The sequence below is a fragment of the Bubalus bubalis genome, chromosome 19, assembly GCF_019923935.1.
Source record: "Bubalus bubalis isolate 160015118507 breed Murrah chromosome 19, NDDB_SH_1, whole genome shotgun sequence".
NCBI lineage: Eukaryota > Metazoa > Chordata > Mammalia > Artiodactyla > Bovidae > Bubalus > Bubalus bubalis.
Window position 1 is genome coordinate 51,326,629 of NC_059175.1, and position 24,075 is coordinate 51,350,703.

Here is a 24,075-nt window from a genome sequence, read left to right on the forward strand (position 1 = left end):
GTATCTCTAATTTTCTTGAAGAGACCTCTAGTCTTTCCCATTATATTGTATGTTCAAGCTGGTTTTACAAAAGGCACAGGAACTAGAGATCAACTTGCTATAATCTGCTGGATCATAGAGAAAGCAAGAGAGTTCCAGAAAAACATCTATTTCTGCTTATTGACTATTCCAAAGCCTTTGACTGTGTGATTCACAATAAACTGTGGAAAATTCTGAAAAGATGGGAATACCAGACCACCTGACCTGCCTCTTGAGAAACCTGTATGCAGGTCAGGAAGCAAGAGTTAGAACTGGACATGGAACAACAGACTGGTTCCAAATAGGAAAAGGAGTACGTCAGGGCTGTACATATTCACCCTGCTTATTTAACTTATATGCAGAGTGCATCATGAGAAATGCTGGGATGGAGGAAGCACAAGCTGGAATCAAGATTGCCAGGAAAAATATCAATAACCTCAGATATGCAGATGACACCACCTTTATGGCAGAAAATGAATAAGAACTAAAGAGCCTCTTGATGAAAGTGAAAGAGGAGAGTGAAAAAGTTGGCTTAAAGCTCAACATTCAGAAAACAAAGATCATGGCATCTAGTCACATCACTTCATGGGAAATAGATGGGGAAACAGTGGAAATAGTGGCTGACTTTTTTTTACTGGGCTCCAAAATCACTGCAGATGGTGATTGCAGCCATGAAATTAAAAGACACTTACTCCTTGGAAGGAGAGTTATGACCAACCTAGACAGCATATTAAAAAGCAGAGACTTTACTTTGTCAACAAATGTCCGTGTAGTCAAGGCTATGTTTTTTCCAGTAGTGACATATGGATGTGAGAGTTGGACTATAAAGAAAGCTGAGTGCAGAAGAATTGATGCTTTTGAACTGTTGTGTTGGAGAACATTTTTGAGCATCCCTTGAACTGCAAGGAGATCCAATGAGTCCATCCTAAGGGAGATGAATCCTGGGTGTTCATTGGTAGGACTGATGTCGAAGCTGAAACTCGAATACTTTGGCCCCATGATGTGAAACGCTGACTCATTTGAAAAGACCCTGATGGTGGAAAGATTGAGGGCAGGAGGAGAAGGGGACGACAGGATGAGATGGTTGGATGGCATCACTGACTCGATGCACACGAGTTTGAGGCAACTCCCGGAGTTGATGATGGACAGGGAGGCCTGGCGTGCTGCAGTTCATGGGGTCGCAAAGAGTCAGCCACGACTGAGTGTCTGAACTGAACTGAACTGAAGTTACCTGGGAAGCCCTATTCATCTTGGAAAGAAATTTCCACCAGAGGGAAAGGATGTTGTAAGCTCTCCTGAACAAAAGAGGGAGTTGTAAAAGATAAGATCAGAGAGTTAAGTGAGAAAGTGAAGATTATCTGAGATCTTCAGTCTGAGTGACCTGCACTGTCTCTGAGCATCTCCTGTAGGAAGGGTTCTACACTTCACACTCCTTCACACTCAGACCTCACGTTCCTGGCAGCTTTTTTTTTTTTTTTTTTGCCATGATCTTAGGTTTTTTATTTTATTTTAATTAAATTTATTTATTTTAATTGGAGGCTAATTACTTTACAATTTTTTATTGATTTTGCCATACATCAATATGAATCCACCATGCGTGTACATGTGTTCCCCATCCTGAACCCCCCTCCCATTTCCCTCCCCATACCATCCCTCTGGGAAATCCCAGTGTACCAGCCCCGAGCATCCTGTATCATGCATCGAACCTAGACCTGTGTTTCCTTTCACGTATGATATTATACATATTTCAATGACATTCTCCCAAATCAGCTCACTCTCGCCCTCTCCCACAGAGTCCATAAGACTGTTCTATACATCTGTGTCTTTATTGCTGTCTCACATACAGGGTTATCATTACCATCTTTCTAAATTCCATATATATGTGTTAGTAAACTGTATTGGTGTTTTTCTTTCTGGCTTACTTCACTCGTATAATAGGCTCCAGTTTCATCCACCTCATTAGACCTGATTCAAATGTCTTCTTTTTAATGGCTGAGTAATACCAGACCACCTGACTTGCCTCTTGAGAAACCTATATGTAGGTAAGGAACAACAGTTAGAACTGGACATGGAACAACAGACTGGTTCCAAATAGGAAAAGGAGTACGTCAAGGCTGTATATTGTCACCCTGCTTATTTAACTTATATGCAGAGTACATCATGAGAAACGCTGGGCTGGAAGAAGCACAAGCTGGAATGAAGATTGACAGGAGAAATATCAATAACCTCAGATATGCAGATGAAACCACCCTTATGGCAGAAAGTGAAGAGGAACTAAAAAGTGTCTTGATAAAAGTGAAAGAAGAGAGTGAAAAAGTTAGCTTAAAGCTCAATATTCAGAAAACTAAGATCATGGCATCCGGTCCCATCACTTCATGGGAAATAGATTGGGAAACAGTGGATACAGTGTCAGACTTTATTTTTGTGGGCTCCAAATTCACTGCAGATAGTGACTGTAGCCATGAAATTAAAAGACACTTATTCCTTGGAAGGAAAGTTATGGCCAACCTAGATAGCATATTGAAAATCAGAGATATTATTTTGCCAACAAAGATCCATCTAGTCAAGGCTATGGTTTTCCCAGTAGTCATATATGGATGTGAGAGTTGGACTGTGAAGAAAGCTGAGTGCCAAAGAATTGATGCTTTTGAACTGTGGTGTTGGAGAACACTCTTGAGAGTTCCTTGGACTGCAATGAGATCCAACCAGTCCATCCTAAAGGAGATCAGTCCTGGGTGTTCTTTGGAAGGAATGATGCTAAAGCTGAAACTCCAGTACTTTGGCCACCTCATGCGAAGAGTTGAGTCACTGGAAAAGACTCTGATGCTGGGAGGGATTGGGGGCAGGAGGAGAAGGGGACGACAGAGGATGAGATGGCTGGGTGGCATCACTGACTCGATGAACATGAGTTTGAGTGAACTCCAGGAGTTGGTGATGGACAGGGAGGCCTGGCATGCTGCAATTCATGGAGTCACAAAGAGTTGGACACGTACGAGCCACTGAACTGAACTGAATACTCCACTGTGTATATGTACCACAGCTTTCTTATCCATTCGTCTGCTGATGGACATCTAGGTTGCTTCCATGTCCTGGCTATTATAAACAGTGCTGCAATGAACATTGGGGTACACATGTCTCTTCAATTCTGATGTCTTTGGTGTGTATGCCTAGCAGTGGGATTGCTGGGATGTATGGCAGTTCTATTTCCAGTTTTTTAAGGAATTCCACACTGTTCTCCATAGTGGCTGTACTAGTTTGCATTCCCACCAACAGTGTAAGAGGGTTCCCTATTCTCCACACCCTCTCCAGCATTTATTGCTTGTAGACTTTTGGACAGTAGCCCTTCTGACTGATGTGAAATGGTACCTCATTGTGGTTATGATATGCATTTCTCTGATAATGAGTTAATTTGAGCATCTTTTCATGTGTTTGTTAGCCATCCGTATGTCTTCTTTGGAGAAATGTCTACTTAGTTCTTTGGCCCATTTTTTAATTGGGTCATTTATTTTTCTGGAATTGAGCTGCAGGAGTTGCTTGTATATTTTTGAAATTAATTCTTTGTCACTTGCTTCATTTGCTATTATTGTCTCTCATTCTGAAGGCTGTCTTTTCACCTTGCTTATAGTTTTTGTTGTTGTTGTTGTGCAGAAGCTTTTAATTTTAATTAGGTCCCATTTGTTTATTTTTCATTTTATTTCCAATATTCTGGGAGGTGGGTCATAGAGGATCCTGTTGTGATTTATGTCGGAGAGTGTTTTACCTGTTTTCCTCTAGGAGTTTTATAGTTTCTGGTCTTACGTTTAGATCTTTAATCCATTTTGAGTTTATTTTTGTGTATGGTGTTAGAAAGTGTTCTAGTTTCATTCTTTTACAAGTGGTTGACCAGTTTTCCCAGCACCACTTGTTAAAGAGATTGTCTTTTCTCCATTATATATTCTTGCCTCCTTTGTCAAAGATAAGGTTTCCATAGGTGCATGGATTTATCTCTGGGCTTTCTATTTTGTTCCATTGATCTATATTTCTGTCTTTGTGCCAGTACCATACAGTCTTGAAGACTGTGGCTTTGTAGTAGAGCCTGAAGTCAGGTAGGTTGATTCTTCCAGTTCCATTCTTCTTTCTCAAGATTGCTTTGGCTATTTGATGTTTTTTGTATTTCCATAAAAAATTTTGAAATTATTTGTTCTAGCTCTGTGAAAAGTACCATTGGTAGCTCGATAGGGATTGCATTGAATCTATAGATTGCTTTGGGTAGTATACTCATTTTCACTATATTGATTCTTCTGATCCATGAACATGGTATATTTCTCCATCTATTAGTTTCCTCTTTGATTTCTTTCACCAGTGTTTTATAGTTTTCTATATGTAGGTCTTTTGTTTCTTTAGGTAGATATATTCCTAAGTATTTTATTCTTTTCATTGCAATGGTGAATGGAATTGCATTCTTAATTTCTCTTTCAATTTTCTCATTATTAATGTATAGTAATGCAAGGGATTTCTGTTTGTTGATTTTATATCCTGCAACTTTACTATATTCACTGATTAGCTCTAGTAATTTTCTGATGGAGTCTTTAGGGTTTTCTATATAGAGGATCATGTCCTCTGCAAACAGTGAAAGTTTTACTTCTTTTACAATCTGGATTCCTTTTATTTCTTTTTATGCTCTGTTTGCTGTGGCCAAAACTTCCAAAACTATGTTGAATAGTAGTGGTGAGAGTGGGCAGCCTTGTCTTGTTCCTGACTTTAGGGAAAATGCTTTCAATTTTTCACCATTGAGGATAATGTTTGCTGTGGGTTTGTCATATATAGCTTTTATTATGTTGAGGTATGTTCCTTCTATTCCTGCTTTCTGGAGAATTTTTATCATAAATGGATATTGAATTTTGTTAAAGGCTTTCTCTGCATCTATTGAGATATTCATATGGTTTTTATTTTTCAATTTGTTAATGTGGTGTATTACATTGGTTGATTTGTGGATATTGAAGAATCCTTGCATCCCTGGGATAAAGCCCACTTGGTCATGGTGTATGATCTTTTTAATGTGTTGTTGGAGTCTGATTGCTAGTATTTTGTTAAGGATTTTTGCATCTATGTTCATTAGTGATATTGGCCTGTAGTTTTCTTTTTTTGTGGAATCTTTATCAGGTTTTGGTATTAGGGTGATGGTGGCCTCATAGAATGAGTTTGGAAGTTTACCTTCCTCTGAAATTTCCTGGAAGAGTTTGGGTAGGATAGGTGTTAGCTCTTCTCTAAATTTTTTGTAGAATTCAGCTGTGAAGCCGTCTGGACCTGGGGTTTTATTTGCTGGAATATTTCTGATTACAGTTTCAATTTCCGTGCTTTTGATGGGTCTGTTAAGATTTTCTATTTCTTCCTGGTTTGGTTTTGGAAAGTTGTACTTTTGTAAGAATTTGCCCACTTCTTCCACATTGTCCATTTTATTGGCATATAATTGCTGATAGTAGTCTCTTATGATCCTTTGTATTTCTGTGTTGTCTTTTGTGATCTCTCCATTTTCATTTCTAATTTTATTGATTTGATTTTTCTCCCTTTGTTTCTTGATGAGTCTGGCTAATGGTTTGTCGATTTTATTGATCCTCTCAAAGAACCAGCTTTTGCCTTCATTGATTTTTGCTATGGTCTCTTTTGTTTCTTTTGCATTTATTTCTGCCCTAATTTTTAAGATTTCTTTCCTTCTACTAACCCTGGGGTTCTTCATTTCTTCCTTTTCTAGTTGCTCTAGGTGTAGAGTTAGGTTATTTATTTGACTTTTTTCTTGTTTCTTGAGCTATGCCTGTATTGCTATAAACCTTCTCCTTAGCACTGCTTTTACAATGTCCCACAGGTTTTGGGTTGTTGTATTTTCATTTCATTTTTTTCTATGCATATTTTAATTTTTTTTATTTCTTCTGTGATTTGTTGGTTATTCAGCAGCGTGATGTTCAGCCTCCATATGTTGGAATTTTTAATAGTTTTTCTCCTTTAATTGAGATCTAATCTTACTGCATTGTGGTCAGAAAAGATGCTTGGAATTATTTCAATTTTTTTGAATTTACCAAGGCTAGATTTATGTCCCTGGATGTGATCCATCCTGGAGAAGGTTCCGTGTGCTCTTGACAAAAAGGTGAAATTCATTGTTTTGGGGTGAAATGTCCTATAGATATGAATTAGTTCTAACTGGTCTATTGTAGCATTTAAAGTTTGTGTTTCCTAGTTAATTTTCTGTTTAGTTGATCTATCCATAGGTGTGAGTGGGGTATTAAAGTCTCCCACTATTATTGTGTTATTGTTAATTTCCTCTTTCATACTTGTTAGCATTTGTCTTACATATTACAGTGCTCCTATGTCACGTGCATATATATTTAATTGTTTTATCTTCTTCTTGGATTGATCCTTTGATCATTATGTAGTATCCTTCTTTGTCTCTTTTCACAGCCTTTGTTTTAAAGTCTATTTTATCTGATATGAGTATTGCTACTCCTGCTTTCTTTTGGTCTGTATTTGCATGGAATGTCTTTTTCCAGCCTTTTATTTTCAGTCTATGTGTGTCCCTTGTTTTGAGGTGAGTCTCTTGTAGACAACATATATAGGGGTCTTGTTTTTGTATCCATTCATACAGTCTTTGTCTTTTGGTTGGGGCATTCAACCCATTTACATTTAAGGTAATTATTGATAAGTATGATCCTGTTGCCATTTACTTTATTGTTTTGGGTTCGAATTTATACACCCTTTTTGTGTTTCTTGTCTAGAGAAGATCCTTTAGCATCTGTTGGAGAGTTGGTTTGGTGGTGCTGAATTCTCTCAGCTTTTGCTTGTCTGAAAAGCTTTTGATTTCTCCTTCATATTTGAATGAGATCCTTGCTGGGTACAGTAATCTGGGCTGTAGGTTATTTTCTTTCATCACTTGAAGTATGTCTTGCCATTCCCTTCTGGCCTGAAGAGTTTCTATTCAAAGATCAGCTGTTATCCTTATGGGAATCCCCTTGGGTGTTATTTGTTGTTTTTCCCTTGCTGCTTTTAATATTTGTTCTTTGTGTTTGATCTTTGTTAATTTGATTAATATGTGTCTTGGGATATTTCACCTTGTGTTTATCCTATTTGGGACTCTCTGGATTTCTTGGACTTGGGTGATAATTTCCTTCCCCATTTTAGGGAAGTTTTCAACTATTATCTCAAGTATTTTCTCATGGTCTTTCTTTTTGTCTTCTTCTCCTGGGACTCCTTTGATTCGAATGTTGGGGTGTTTAACATTGTCCCAGAGGTCTCTAAGATTGTCTTCATTTCTTTTAATTCGTTTTTCTTTTTTCCTCTCTGATTCATTTGTTTCTACCATTACATCTTCTACCTCACTAATCCTATCTTCTGCCTCTGTTATTCTAGTATTTTTTTCCCTCCAGAGTGTTTTTGATATCATTTATTGCATTATTCATTATATATTGAGTCTTTTTTATTTCTTCTAGGTCCTTATTAAACCTTTCTCAGATCTTCTCAATCCTTGTCTCCAGGCTATTTATCTGTGATTCCATTTTGTTTTCAAGATTTTGGATCATTTTCACTATCATTATTCGGAATTCTTTATCAGGTAGATTCCCTATCTCTTCCTCTTTTGTTTGGTTTGGTGGGGATTTATCCTGTTCCTTTACCTGCTGGGTATTCCTCTGTCTCTTCATCTTGTTTCTATTTCTGTGTTTGGGGTGTCCTTTCTGTATTCTGGCAATTTGTGGAGTTCTCTTTATTGTGGAGTTTCCTCGCTGTGGGTGGGGTTGTATGGGTGGCTAATCAAGGTTTCCTGGTTAGGGAAGCTTGTGTCCGTGTTCTGGTGGGTGGGGCTAGACTTCTTCTCTCTGGAGTGCGATGAAGTGTCCAGTAATGAGTTATGAGGTGTCAGTGGGTTTGGAATGACTTTGGGCAGCCTGTATATTGAAGCTCAGGGCTGTGTTCCTGTGTTGCTGGAGAATTTGTGTGGTATGTCTTGCTCTGGAACTTGTTGGCTCTTGGGTGGTGCTTGGTTTCAGTGTAGGTATGGAGGCATTTGATGAGCTCCTGTCGATTAATGTTCCCTGGAGTCAGGAGTTCTCTGGTGTTCTCAGGATTTGGACTTAAGTCTCCTGCTTCTGGTTTTCAGTCTTATTTTTACAGTAGCCTAAGACTTTTCCATCTATACAGCACCTTTGATAAAACATCTAGGTTAAAGATGAAAGTTTCTCCACAGTGAGGGACATCCAGAGAGGTTCACAGAGTCACATGGAGAAGAGAAGAAGAAGGAGGGAGATAGAGGTGACTAGGATGAGATGAGGTGGAATCAAAAGAGGAGAGAGCGAGCTAGCCAGTGATCACTTCCTTATGTGTGTTCCACAGTCTGGACTGCTCAGAGATGTTTATGGAGTTATATAGAGAAGAGAATAGGGAGGAAGGAGACAGAGGTGGCCAGGAGGATAAAGAGGGGAATCAAAAGGAGAGACAGATCCAGCCAGTAATCAGTTCTGTAAGTGTTCTCCACTGTCCGGAACACACAAAGAGATTTACAGAGAAGAAGATATGGGTAGAGAAGAGAAGGGGGAGGGAGGAGATAGGGGTGACCTGGTGGAGAAAAAGGAGAGTCCAAAGGCGGGGTGGGGGGGCAGCAGTCAAGCCAGTAATCTCACTCCCAAGTAAAAATGGGTACTGAAGATTGGGTTCTTAAAGGTACAAAATTGATACTAAATACCAAAAAGCAAAGATTAAAAATCTAGAGGTTAGATTTCAAAAATACATTATTAAAGAAAAAGAGAAAATAAAAAAATTATTATATATATATGAAGTTTGCTTTAAAAAATAGGATCTCTTTTTTTTTTTTGCAAAGTAATAGTAAGTTATAAAAATGAAAATTAAAGGAGTAATAGAGGACTTAAGAATAAAAAAAACATTTAATTTAAAGAATGATAGTAAAAATAGTAAAAATATATCTAGGACTTTCTTTGGTGTTGTTGTGGGCAGTGTGGGATCAGTTCATTTTTGGATAGTTCCTTGATCCGGCTTATATTTCTCAAGATCTATAGGCCCCTTCCTATGTAGTCAGTACTATCTACAGGGTTTTAATCTATTGCACCTGTCACTTCCAAGGAGGGTCCCTCTGTTTTAGCTTCTTCTGTTTGCTGGTCTCTTCAGTGTCTAATTTCCTCCCTGGCACAAGGGGGCAGTGATGGACACATTTTTAGGCTCACTTGTTCAGTCGTGCTTTGGGGAGGGAGGGACGCTGCAAACAAATAACACTGGCGTGTGCTCACAGTGTCTCAGCCACACTGGGTTTGCCCCTGCTCACGGCGTGTGTGCTTTCTCTGTCTACACTGCTTAGGCTCTAGGTTGCTCTGCCGGGAACTGTCTGAGGCAGGGCCTGGGTTGTATGCACTTCACAGGTCTAAGCCTCTCCGGTTCAGATATTCAGGTAGTCCTCAGAGGCACAGACTCTGTTGGCCCTGCGTTTTGTGCCCTTCCCAAGTCCGAGCAGCTCAGGTGACCGGGTGTTTGGCGAGCGTGGTTGCTGCAACTTATCGCTTCCCCCATCCCTGCCACTCGGTTTTCTTAGAGTACAACTGGCGCAGCTTCTCAGGCAGATGTTGACCATCCAGAATCCCAAGAAGTCTTGGTTAGCAACGAAGCCTGCTTGCAGTTTGGTAGATGATGCCTCTCTGGGGCCATGATTGCCCCCTTCTGGCTCTGGCTGCCTTTGCCTGCCTGTCACTGGAGGGGGATGGGTGGTCTGCAGCCAGCTAGCTCTCCTCAGTCCTTTGTTCTGTGAGCTGGCCTGATGGTGTCTTAGGTTAGGGCATTTCACGTAGCTCTAGTCAGTCCTTTGTACTGTGAGTGGGCCTGGCTGTGTCTTAGGTTAGGGCTTTTTGCGTGGTAGTTATCCAACAGTCTGGTTTGCTATACCAAGTTAGTTACCTCAGATTGCCCTGGGGGCATTGAGGCCTGGTCCTTACTCTAAGTAAGCAATGCAGCCCTTGCCTCCCTGCCCAGCCCAGACTTGCTAGTGCCGAATGCAGGCATCTGCACTGCTTCTCGGCTGGGGGAGTTACTGTTGGGCACGTAATCTGTGGGTTTTAATTATTTATTTATTTTTCCTCCTGGTTATGTTGCCCTCTGTGGTTCCAAGGCTCGCCACAGACTGGGCAGTGAGAGCGTTTACTGGCGTTTGGAAACTTCTCTCTTTTTTAAGACTCCCTTCCCGGGACGGAGCTCTGTCCCTACCTCTTTTGTCTCTCTTTTTATCTTTTATATTTTTTCCTACTTCCTTTTGAAGACAATGGGCCGCTTTTCTGGGTGACTGATGTCCTCTGCCGACATTCAGAAGTTGTTTTGTGGAATTTTCTCAGCGTTCAAATGTTCTTTTGATGAATTTATGGGGGAGAAAGTGGTCTCCCCATCCTATTCCTCTGCCATCTTAGGACCGCCTCCTGGCTGCACTTTTAAGAACAGAGTTGTGATCCAGGTCTCCTCTGGACTCTAATCCCCAGAGAATGGAGAATGCAGCCTTTCATCTATAGTTCATTCTGTCTTTTTTTATCTATCTATATCTATTTATCCATCCATCAATCCACATAATCTATCTGAGAACTCCAGGAGTTGGTGATGGACAGGGAGGCCTGGCATGCTGCAGTTCATGGGGTCACAAAGAGTAGGACATGACTGAGCAACTGAAATGAATTGAAATGAACTGAATTAGCATATAATGTTGTGTAAATATTAGGTGTACAATGCATTGATTTGATACATTTGTATATTGGAAAATGATCACCACTATTGTGTTAGCCAAACCTCTATCATGTCACACAATTACCATTTTCTTTATGTGATGATAATTTGTAAGAGCTATCTTAGCAAGTTTTCAGTATATGATGTAGTAACACTACCTGAAAGCACCATGATATATATTATATTCCTAGAACTTATCCTTTTTATAACTGTAAGCTTGTGCCATTTGACCAGAATCTCCCAATTTCCTTCACCTCACAGCCAGCTCTTGGTAACCACTGTCCTACTCTGTTTCTGTAAGTTTAGCTTTTTAGAGCCTAGGTATAAATTATATTGTAGCATATTTATCTTTCTCTGCCTGACTAATTTCACATAACATAATGTAAGTTTCTCCTATGTTATTGCAAATGGCAGGATTTTCTTTTTCATTCTCCTGACTGAATTATTGAATTATATTCCATTTTATCACATCTTCTTTATTCAGTGATCTGTTGATGGACACTTCTGTTGTTTTCATATCTTGGCTATTATGGATAATACTGCAATGGACATGGGGTGAGAAACTTTATTTTCACTTCCTCTTAATATATACTTAGATGTGAAGAATTGTTGAACATATAGAAGCTCTATTTAAAAAAAATTTTTTTTTTGAGGAAACTCCATATTATTTCCTAGTGTTGTTCTTGTTCCTTAGTTGCTAAGTCGTGTCTGACTCTGTGACCCTATGGACTGTTCAGTTCAGTTCAGTCGCTCAGTCGTGTCCGACTCTTTGTGACCCCATGAATCGCAGCATGCCAGGCCTGCCTGTCCATCACCAAATCCTGGAGTTCACTGAGACTCATGTCCATTGAGTCAGTGATGCCATCCAGCCATCTTATCCTCTGCCGTCCCCTTCTCCTCCTGCCCCCAATTCCTCCCAGCATCAGAGTCTTTTCCAGTGAGTCAACTCTTCACATGAGGTGGCCAAAGTACTGGAGCTTCAGCTTTAGCATCATTCCTTCCAAAGAAATCCCAGGGATGATCTCCTTCAGAATGGACTGGTTGGATCTCCTTGCAGTCCAAGGGACTCTCAAGAGTCTTCTCCAATACCACACTTCAAAAGCATCAATTCTTCGGTGCTCAGCCTTCTTCACAGTCCAACTCTCACATCCATACATGACCACAGGAAAAACCATAGCCTTGACTAGACGGACCTTTGTTGGCAAAGTAATGTCTCTGCTTTTGAATATGCTATCTAGTTTGGTCATAACTTCCCTTCCAAGGAGTAAGCATCTTTTAATTTCATGGCTGCAGTCACCATCTTCAGTGATTTTGGAGCCCCCAAAAATAAAGTCTGACACTGTTTCCACTGTTTCCCCATCTATTTCCCATGAAGTGATAGGACTGGATGTCATGATCTTCATTTTCTGAATTTGAGATTTAAGCCTACTTTTTCACTTTCCACTTTCACTTTCATCAAGAGGCTTTTTAGTTCCTCTGTCTTCCAGAAATTGCTCATAATCATGTCCATTGAGCAGGTGATTCCATCTATCTCATCTTCTGTCACCCCCTTCTCCTTTTGCCCTTAACCTTCCACAGCATCAGGGTCTTTTCCAATAAGTTGGCTCTTCACATCAGGTGGCTAAGTATTAGAGCTTCAGCTTTAGCGTCAATCCTTCCAGTGAATATTCAGGATTGATTTCCTTTAGGACTGACTGGGTTGAGCGTCATACTGTCCAAGGGACTCTCAAGAGTCTTCTCTAACACCACAGTTCAAAAGCATCAAGTCTTCGGTGCTCAGGCTTCTTTATGGTCCAACTCTCACATCCGTGCATGACTACTGGAAAAACCATAGCTTTAACTAGATGGACCTTTGTGGGCAAACTGATGTCTCTGCTTTCTAATACACTGTCTAGGTTTGTGATAGCTTTTCTTCCAAGGAGCAAGTGTTTTTTAATTTTGTGACTGCAGTCACTATCCACAGTCATTTTGAAGCCCAATAAAATAAAATATGTCACTGTTTCCACTTTTCCCCCATCTATATGCAACAAAGTGATGGAACTGGATGCTACATCCCTATCAACAGTGCACAGGGTCCTCTTTACTCAACATTCTTGCCAATACTTGTTATTTCTTCTTCTTGACTTATTGTTAACAGCCATTCTAAAATCTTAAGGTTATGTCTCATTGTGGCTTTGATAATTGTACATTTCCCTGATGAATATTGATGTCAAGCACCTTTTCATGTAACTATTGGACACTTGTATTACTTCTATGGAAAAATTTCTATTCAGTTTCTTTGTGCATTTTTTAAACTAGATTTTTGGTTTGTTTGTTAATGAGTTGCATAAGTTCTTTTCTATTATGGGTATTAAGTCCTTATCAGATATATGGTTTACAGGCAGCTTTTCCCATTCCATAGACTGTCTTTTCATTTTTGTTGATTACTCCTTTTGCTATGCAGAAGCTTTTTAGTTTGATGTAGTCCTACTTGTTGATTTTCAAGATGCTTTCCTAGAGGGTTTATTTATCTTTGAAAACTATTATCTCATTTCTCTCCCTATCTGTGGTCTTATTTTATACCATCTCTCTCAACAGTGGTATGCTGCAGCCACATTGTTCTCCAAGTGCTTTTCTTGTAAGCTTTGAGGAAGTAATGCTCTCCTTTTCATCACTAGGATACTCCTTCCTGTGTTCTTTCTAAGTCTACCTCTTCCATTTCTCTAGAATTGCAGCTCTAAACTCTCCTCACAGAGGACATTTTTGATACTACCTTCAAAAGCACTTGCGTTCACTTTCCTCATAACACCAATCACCATCTGAAATTAGCTTAATCATTTAATAGCTTCTTTATGGGCTCTGCACCACTCCACAGGAACACATACCCATTAAATGTACACTTCATGAAGGGACCTTGTAAGAGACTCTATCAATTATTTTCCCAGATGAAAAAAGATGATACCCAGTTGGGCAATTTGAAATTAGTTTAATAAAAGGACTTTTTATGGGACGTGTGAGCAGATTGTAAGGAAACCATAAAGGATAAGGCAGAATCTGGAGAAGGAATAAGAAGGGGCTTCAGTTTCCACACTGGAGTAGAGAAATGAGGGGATGGGGATAGAGACAGGCAGACCATGGCAGGAGAGAGTGTGGAATGTGGGGAATTTATAGAAAGAAAAGCCCAAATTCATCATCTGTCTACTAACCAATCATGCATGTTGGCTAAGGCAACCAGAAGCCAGAGAGGAGAAAGAAGTCTAGGAAAGTATATACATTTGGACTGGAGAAGCAGATGGAAACATGTTTGCCACTGTACCCTTAAATCTAGTAACAGTGCTTGAATGAAATGTATATTTTAGTAAAGGTGTTTACTAACTCTATGGCCCCATGTTTAAATCCTACAGTTCAACAGCCACTTCAAGAAATAACTCAGATCAAACCAACTACTCGATTATCACATGTAATATTTTATGATTTTTTCAAATATAGTAGTACATTATTTTCACCTCAAAAAGTTGACATCAGAGTCAGTCAGTCAGTTCAGCTGCTCAATCATGCCCAACTCTTTGCGACCCCATGAACTGCAGCATGCCAGGCTTCCCTGTCCATCACAAACTCCCAGAGCTTGTTCAAACTCATGTCCATCATGTCAGTGATGACATCCAACCCTCTCATCCTCTGTTCTCTCCTTCTTCTCTTGCCTTCAGTCTTTCCCAGCATCAGGGTCTTTTCAAATGAGTCAGTTCTTTGCATCAGGTGGCCAAAGTATTGGAGTTTCAGCTTCAGCATCAGTCCTTCCAATGAATATTCAGGACTGATTTCCTTGAGGATTTGGTTTGATCTCCTTGCAGTCCAAGGGACTCTCAAGAGTCTTCTCCAACAGCACAATTCAAAAGCATCAATTTTGATAACATTAGAGTTATCAAACCCAATTTTATCTAACCCAATTTTATGAAGTACACCCAGATTCACCAAAATTGAGAGGCTTGAATACAGCAGGAAGGTGATTGTAAAGGAAGAATATATCCCCTGATAGGCTAATATTATTTAATATATAAATTTAAGGGTATAACACTCTCAATCATGTATTTCCATTTATATTGGCAGAAATAAATCTATTTTTCTCATTCTTGCTATTACCCTAATTATCGTGATTGTATATGTTGGAAAGTTCATCAGGTACAAGACACTCATACTAGGATTCAATGTACATGTGCCTAAAAAGTAGGGATTGATTATAAATTAATGAATTTATTTATTATTTAAATTAATTTTTTATTTTTGAATTAATTACAATATGTGGTATCATTACTGTGGAGTTTATATGGAGTATTTATTGTTGTTTTTGCTTAATCACTAAGTCATGTCCCACTCTTTGCAACCCCATGGACTGTAGCCTGCCAGGCTTCTCTGTCCATGGGTATCTCTAGGCAAGAATACTGGAGTGGGTTGCCATTTCTTTCTCCTGGGAATCTTCCTAACCCAGGGATCAAATCTGTGTCTCCTGCATTGGCAGTTGGATTCTTCACCACTGAGCCACCAGGGAAGGGAAGTCCATTGTGATACTGGAAATTGTCATACTAGAAATGACGTGAGAAAAATAAAAAAAAAATACATATGTTCTTACTGGAAATGAATTGAGTAAACACAAATCTTATCAACAAGAGGAAACTATAGCATGAATGTGAATTAAAGTCAGGCAGTTATTTAGAAAATATAAATATTGTAAGGCAGACAGGAGTCATATAGCTTAAGGCTTGCAGGACCAAGCCAAGATGTAGAGATGAAGGATCTTAGTTAAGACCATTGGAAATGAAACATCAGAAATCCAAGCTGAAGAAAGGACAAACAGATTGAAATAATAGTAAGTGAATAGCAGAGCATAAATGAAACAGCAGGAGCAAAAATGGAATTTGCTTTTTTTTGCAACTTTTTCCTGCCAAGGGCTAGAAGAACACTCAGATTGTAGTTAAATCTAAATTAGCAAAAAAACAGCATTAGATAAGTACAGAAGAATTAGGGATATGTATTCACTTTATGATTTGGATTCTATATTTTGTGTTGACAAATTTATTATTCATATAAGCTTTATTATTTAAGAACTAGCAATACTAAACACACATGCATTTAAGACAAATTATCTGCAATCCCCCCTTAAAATTATTGGGTATATATTAGCATTTGTTATAAAATTCATTTAATAAATCCAGAAGGTTTTAGTTTTCTCACTATGAAAACATATAAACAGAGTTCTACACTTGGACATAAGGGCAGAAAATGAGTAGGCTATATAAATATCCATATATATCAAATGATTCATGATTATAAATTATTTATAGATTCTTTCCTTTATTCAGCTAGTCATTCCACTAGTCAGATGGTCAACACAATACTATTGAGTTTTTCTCTGCATGATAAGCACTCCATTAGAGGCTGGAGTAACTTGGTGATAAAAGAAACAAAACTCCCTACAATGGCAAAGCTTAATGAAATCTAAGTTAAAAAAAAAAATCTGTGACTAAAATTAATGTCAGGAATCCTGAGAAACAAAAGAAAATATACAAATAAAATATTTCAAGTGTTTAAAAAAGTTAATATATGTATCCTAAAAAATAAGAATGAAGAAGAATATGGCATTTTTTAGAAATCTGCTCACTGTAACCACTTAGGAAATGGCAATAAGCTCCAGTATCCTTGCCTAGAAAATCCCATGGACAGAGGAGTCTGGCAAGCTATAGTCCATGGGGTTGCAAAGAATTGGACACGACTTAGTGACTGAGCATGTACGTATAAAATATATATTTTTAACAATTTATTTTTTAAAGGTAAGATGATTCTGTGTAAATTATGTCTAACTGGGGTTGACTTAGTGAGGTCCTTAATCACATTCCACAATACTGCACAAATGTCAGTAAATGGCTATTACCACAATCATTGAATTATATCCAAACTATTGGACATTGTGGGTGTTTCACTTTTAAAACTATACATAATTTAATGGTGGGGGAGGGGAACAAAGTGAATGTAACCACTGATACATAATTAAATTCCAAAATATGCAAGCAGCTTATGCAACGCAATACCAGAAAAACATACAACCCAATAAAAAAATGGGTCAAAGAACTAAACAGACATTTCTCCAAAGAAGACATATAGGTGACTAATAAACACATGAAAATACACTCAACATCATTCATTAGTAGAGAATACAAATCAAAACCATAATGAGGTATCATCTCATGCTGGTCAGAATGGCCACCATCAAAAAGTCTACAAGCAATAAATGCTGGAGAGGGTGTGGAGAAAAGGGAACCCTCTTACACTGCTGGTGGGAATGCAAACTGGTACAGTGGAGAACAGTGTGGAGATTCCTTAAAAAAACTAGAAATAGAACTGCCGTATGGCTCAGCAATCCCACTGATGGGCATACACACTGAGGAAACCAGAATTGAGAGACACATGTACCCCAGTGTTCATTGCAGCACTGTTTACAATAGCCAGGACATGGAAGCAACATAGATGCCCATCAGCAGATGAGCGGATAAGGAAGTTGTGGTACATATATACAATGGAATATTTCTCAGCTATAAAAATGAATGCGTTTGAGTCAATTCTAATGATGTGGATGAAACTGGAGTCTATTATACAGAGTGAAGTAAGTCAGAAAGGGAAACACCAATTCAGTATATTAATGCATATATTTGGAACTTAGAAAGATCATAGCGATGATCCTATATGCAGAACAGCAAAAGAGACACAGATGTAAACAGCAGGCTTTTGGATTATGTGGGCAAAGGTGAAGGTGGGATGATTTCAGAGAATATCATTGAAACATGCATATTACCATATGTAAAATAGATGACCAGTGCAAGTTCAGTGAATGAAACAGGGCACTCAAAGCTGGTGCTCTGGGACAGCCCAGAGGGATGTGGTAAGAAGGGAAGTGGGAGGGGGATTCGGGATGGGGGGACACACGCACTTGTGGCTGATCCATGTCAATGTATGGCAAAAACCACTACAATATTGTAAAGTAATTAGCCTCCAATTAAACTAAATTAATTTCATTTTTTTTTAATTTTATTTTATTTTTAAATTTTACATAATTGTAATAGTTTTGCCAAATATCAAAATGAATCCACCACAGGTATACATGTGTTCCCCATCCTGAACCCTCCTCCCTCCCCATACTAATTTTAAAAACACATAAATTTTGTTAGCATGTCTTTGCTAAAGAATTTGTATAGAATCATTTTCTTGTGGACTATTTTGGAAAACTGCACATTTGTGATATTTGTTTTCTATTTTTTCCCCTTAAGGTGTTATTAGAACAGCTTTGCCAAACATGGACAGGGAAGTCAAAGAACAATACCAAGTCCTCATCCAAGCCAAGGATATGGGCGGACAACTGGGAGGGTTAGCTGGAACGACAATAGTCAACATCACCCTCACGGATGTCAATGACAATCCACCTCGATTCCCCAAAAGTATGTTCTTTCCTGTTAAGTCTAAATCAGTACAGCTTTTTAAAAAATGTCTTACATTTCATTGAATTTTACAGGACTTGTAATGATTTTCCAGACACTTTTGTTCTTTAGGAAGCAGAAGCTAAAAATTAAATATCCTCAGAATTACATTTTTCCATTAGAGTCATACATAGTGTGATTTTAATATAAAATAACATAAATGAGTCAATAATTATACAACTTATGTTATCAATTCATTTGAAAATAAAATATTCATAGTAGGTTGGGATCTTGTCTGATTTCTTACTAATTGAAAAAGTAATACAAATATGAAAATTGCTGTATAATTTGATTTATGATGCACATCCCACTGTACTATTTCTTATATCATATAACTAACATAAAATTTTCTGTCTTCACTTTATCAATTATATATGTTAAATTGTTTCTGTATAATTCCCTAGAGATATCATATGATATAGTGATGCTATTTCATTACTTTGGTTGTATTTTATTTGAGTTTGCAGTAGGTGAAAATTGCTACAGTTTCTATGATAATAGAATAATTCACACTTATCTCTTCTCTGTAATTCTATGTTTCTTGTTGAAAATGAATACCTCTCACTTGTGTTATATCTAGTTTTCCTTTGCAGTATTACATTTAACACCAATAAGTACCTGTTTGATTTTTGGTACTTTTCTAGGATTGTAGTTCAGTGTTCCTAGAACTTAGAATATAGAAAGTGAATATTTCTATCATTGTTTCTATAAGGAATGTGATAAAGTCACTGTTTTGCATGAACAGTTTTATAAAACAAAGCAAAATGATTTTCCTCATCTAATTCCAAGTGAGTTTATCTACCAAAGTATATAACACTGAGGACATTTAGCTAAATGGATATTTTATTCCTTTAGCTGTATGGTTTTACATACTTTAATACTTAGTCATTTTTTTCTTAAAACTACCAACATATTTTTTGTGAAAATATGTTTAGTTAGTGATCAGAAAGTCAGTGTACTGAACAAATGTTATAAGACTGGCAATTAGAAATCACCCTACTTTAGCAAATAGGATGTGTATGACAAATAGCTAGCAAATAATATGTTATGACTAATAACAGAGCCCTAAAGCATCCCTTTCTCTTCTATTAAGGGAAACAGAAAAAGTATAAATAAATATGTAAATGGAAAAAATAAAGTATTTGATTCTCTATCATATGGCATTAACAAAGAACATATTCCCACCTGAAAAATATGGATTTTTAACATTTTTACTATGTATTTGTGGTAATTTCTAATAGCTAATTGAGGAGACTAATTTGAAAGATTAGTATACTTTTACATAAAAGGTGGTATTGTGATTTAAAATCCTGTTTTGGACTTTATGCATATAAAATAGGCTCAGTCTAGTGTACAGGAGACAACAGAGATGATCTTAGGTGGTGTCAATACTCTTATTCACAAGGATGATGGTAAAGTTTTTCAGATGAGGAGTACAAAACTCAACCATTGGAAAGAAACAGCTTCTGAATATGAATGAAGGGTAGTTCACAAAAGTTTGTGCAGCCATCAGACAAATAGACTGAAATACAACAAGGAAATGAAAATGTCTCAGTGGGAGAGAAACCAGAGTACAGGCAGGGAACCAAGATGGTGCACTCAGGTCCCAGGGCAACAGGAAAATCAACTCCAGGTCTTTGCTAGGGAAAAGAATCTGGATAAAGCAGCAGGCCTGTTTGGAATTTATTCAAAGTTGAATCTGTAGGTCTAAGAGTAACTAGATGAGACCCAGAAAGAAGGATTGGGAGGTAAGGGTATTTGAACTTTTAGAGCATTTACATGCTGTGTCAGGAACTTTATCATTTTTTTTTGGAAATACTTTGAGGTCTTTATATTCCATGTTTTGCTGTTAAGAAAACTGAGGCTTAGAGAGATTAACTTGCCCAAGATCATCAAAACTGGCAAACTTTTTTTTGGCTTTGCAGTTCAAATTTCTTCCAATGCAACATAGTATGAAAATGAAAATCTATTGTTTTCTTTTACCTGAAACTCTAAAACCATACTTTTAAGACACATCTGCAAAAGGTCACATGACATATGTTGAATTGTCACTGTAAACAGAAATGAAAGGGTAGAATAAATATATCAAACGGATCACTGTGATCTAATTATTTTCTTTCTTCAAATATGCAAGTGTTACATGCACATTTGAACTATAGCCTGAAAATATAATAGGGTGAGAGATATTTTTAAATCATGAGAAAGAAGAGGGTTTTTCACATTTTGCATGAATAAAATATTAATCCCCTTGAAACTTTACATGACTTGTATCAAGCTCTTTTTAATGTACTGTCATTTTGAATTACATCCTTCAGAGGAAAATACAGAATACATTTAAAAACAGAAAAACCACCTCTATAGAAGACAATGCTCTTTGTGCCTGAGTGTCTCTCACATGGATCAATTAAACTGAAAATATTACATAAAATGACAAACTGAAATACTAACCTTTTGAATATAAAAGTCAAGACAGCATATATTTCATACATATTGTAACTTAAAAAGATAATTTCCCATAACCAGCTATATTTGTTCTTATCTATTAATCAATTATGCTGGAAAAATTTTCTCCTTCAGATAAACTTCATGGAGCTACATTTTATTGTTGCTTAAGAATGCACAAGATTATTTCTTAAAATTTACTAATCATAATTTGTTTTGACTTTGTATGTGTACATATGCATGTGTAACATTGTTAAGCACCCATTTCCATCCATTTCCTTCTATAAATCTGTTAGAAATGAAAATAAATTTAAATGGCATAGCCATTTGTATGGTGCAACTGTAAATAGTTTACTGTTTTATTGTTGCAAAATAGATGGTTCCTGAGGCATCAAAATTTCCTACCAATTTAATTTGATGATGGTGACAATAGTATTTACTAATAAGTTACCATGTGTCATGCATTATGCAAAGTGATTTGCATTTATATTCCCATTACAATGACTGTCTAGAAGTTTCTCAATTTTAGACATAAAATAGCAAGGTTGTATTATTATTAAAAGTTAAGTAACTTGTCCAAGATCACACAACCCCTTGGTAGGAGAACCGAAGACCTCATCTTATGAAGGGACTTCAAACTCTAACTTTTTATCATTTTCCCTCTTAAAAGGCAATTTACCTTTGATATCCGTGTTTTGCACCATAAGTCCCTTATATTACTCTATAAGATAATATAGAGTACTGTTCAAAAAAAAAGGAGGGAATACTGTTTTAGAAATAGAAATAATGCCAGTATGTTCAAAGAGCTCTACCTGCAGTCAAATGAAGATTAAAAGCTTTCTTTGTAAAATCTTTTACATATAGTCATATAACTTCCATCTACTATAATCAAGTACATCCATAGAGGATCTCCATCTGTCAAAACAAGCTACCGGCAGAACACTTGTGGTTTCCATTACTTGAATTCTAAATGACAAAACCATCTAACAAGCTTATCTAAATTATACACTATGAGATCAAATCAATTAAGTGATGTGGTTAATTCACATTAGGCAAAATACTTCTCTCACTTATCTCTTCTGTAATAATAATTTTGTAATGAATAAGAAAGCAACTTAGGTGAAATAAAGCCCTTCATATTTTAGATGAAAAGAGGTAATTTATAGGAAATGTAAAGAAGTTTGCTTTTTTTTTCAGTATAAGCATGTAAGAACTGCTTGTACAGCAAACAAATTTGAATGTAGAACATAGGTCATTAGTATTTGTTTGAAGACAATTTCTTAGTCATAAGCAATATTTTGCTTATGTAAAAGTAAGTCTGTTTTTTGGAAAATTCCCTGGCAACCCACTGGTTAGGACTCAGTGATTTCCCTGTGGTGGCCCAAGTTCAATCCCTGGTCAGGAAACTAAGATCCCATAAGTGGTTTGGTGTGGTGTGGCCAAAAAATAAACAAATAAAAATAGGCCTGTTTTCATCTAATAACTAACATATTTGTTTATATTGACTGTTTCTCATTATAGGAATTTTGATTCAATTATGTCAATAATATTGGTACAGTAGTTACTTTATAAAATATATCATTGTATCCATGTTACAGTTTGTTAATTTAACAAATAAAACATTTACAAATATTAAAATTCACCTCAGAGAACAATGTTATTGCCCTTCAGTTAATATAAAAACAATCTAAAATTAAAGAATTAAATGCATCAGCCAAAATTCCTGTTGTACAATGAGCAATATCTGATCTTTTTTGCACAAACTATCAAAAACTACAGAATTATGCATAAATATACACATGAATGGAGGAACCTGGTAGGCTGCAGAACATGGGGTTGCTGAGTCCGATACGACTGAGCGACTTCACTTTGACTTTTCACTTTCATGCATTGGAGAAGGAAATGGCAACCCACTCCAGTGTTCTTGCCTGGAGAATCCCAGGGACAGGGGAGCCTGGTGGGCTGCCATCTATGGAGTTGCACAGAGTCGGACACGACTGAAGCGACTTAGCAGCATACACATGACAGTGAAACCGTTAGTCATTCAGTTGTGTCTGACTCTTTGCAACCCCATGGATGGTAACCCGCCAGGCTACTTTGTCCATGGAATTCTTCAGGCAAGAATACTGGAGTGGGTAGCTATTCCCTTCTCCAAGGGATCTTCCTGACCCAGGGATCAAATTTGTGTCTCTTGCTTTGCAAGCAGATTCTTTACTGTCTGAGCCACCAGGGAAGCCCGAATATATACATACTTGTATTCAACTATATATTTTTTCTTAAATTGTAAATGTATGATATAGACAGATGACAAGATGCCCAGATTAATTATTTAATTATTAAGTAAATGGTGATACAAATATTTTTGCTTATTGAAAAATATTGATCTGTTTAATTAAAACATCTCTCTTCATTTCATCCTATTATTACTGTTTTGGCATCCAGGTCGAGATAGGCTCTTTTAATAGTTTAAAATTTATAATATTTTCTTTATGTTTAAGGAAGTAGTCATTGTAATATATAATTAATAAAGATTTTTATTAGAATCAGTATGAACCCAGTTACACCCAGAAGGGTCACAAAGTCTTTTTCTCTTTGTTCACCTTTTGGTAAACGAAAAATGGTGAGCTTTGACAATGAAATTTTCTTGGTAAAACCATGTAATAAGTTATTCTGAATAAAGAACTAAAAACTGCTACTCAGATCCAGCCTTTGAAAATGTAAGTTTGATTGTCATGAGGATGACTGAGATCACCCACTAAAGATACATGTTCAAGATTTAAATTTATTTTTAGATATATTTGCATATTTATATATTTTATATTTGATTTTAATATGCAATTTGAAATTTTAAAACTTTATATAGATTTATATATTTATTTAAATAACATCATAGGAAAAAATACTTTCTGAATTTTGAGCACCCAGGATATGCTGAATATGTAATTATGTGCCCTGGAGGAAGGCATAGCAACCCACTCCAGTATTCTGGCCTGGAGAATCCCATGGACAGAGGAGCCTGGTGGGCTACAGTCTATGGGGTCTCAGAGTCAGATAGGACTGAAGCAGCTTAATATGTACATGCTGAGAATCACTTCAGTTCTTTTCACAGTCTCCTTCTGGGCCTGTTAGGGAATGAAATATGTACAAATCTCACCTCCTAGTTTATCTGGAGACTCTGGCCAAGGGCTTGCTTCCTACCTGCTGGTCAAGCACAAATAAACTGTTAAAAACCCCAGCATGATTCTAAAGATGCCTCTGAGGCAAAGGTGGGATTTCTGTTCTTATCGCTGTCTCCAATATGTTATTTAGGTGAAAGAATTAAAAAGAGATGGTAGCAATTACTCTGAATGAAATACCAGAAGAAACATGACTAAAATAATTG

General features: G+C 37.2%; 1 protein-coding gene across 2 annotated transcripts in view; it reads left to right on the top strand.

Annotated features, from left to right (window-relative positions):
- CDH12 (cadherin 12) overlaps nt 1–24,075 on the top strand; it is a 1,213,596-nt gene that overhangs the window by 1,106,126 nt on the left and 83,395 nt on the right. For both annotated transcript variants that reach the window (XM_044932643.2, XM_025270675.3), the window contains exon 7: nt 18,045–18,212. In XM_044932643.2, the coding sequence (XP_044788578.2) occupies nt 18,045–18,212 (168 nt within the window). The remainder of the gene's footprint in view (nt 1–18,044; nt 18,213–24,075) is intronic.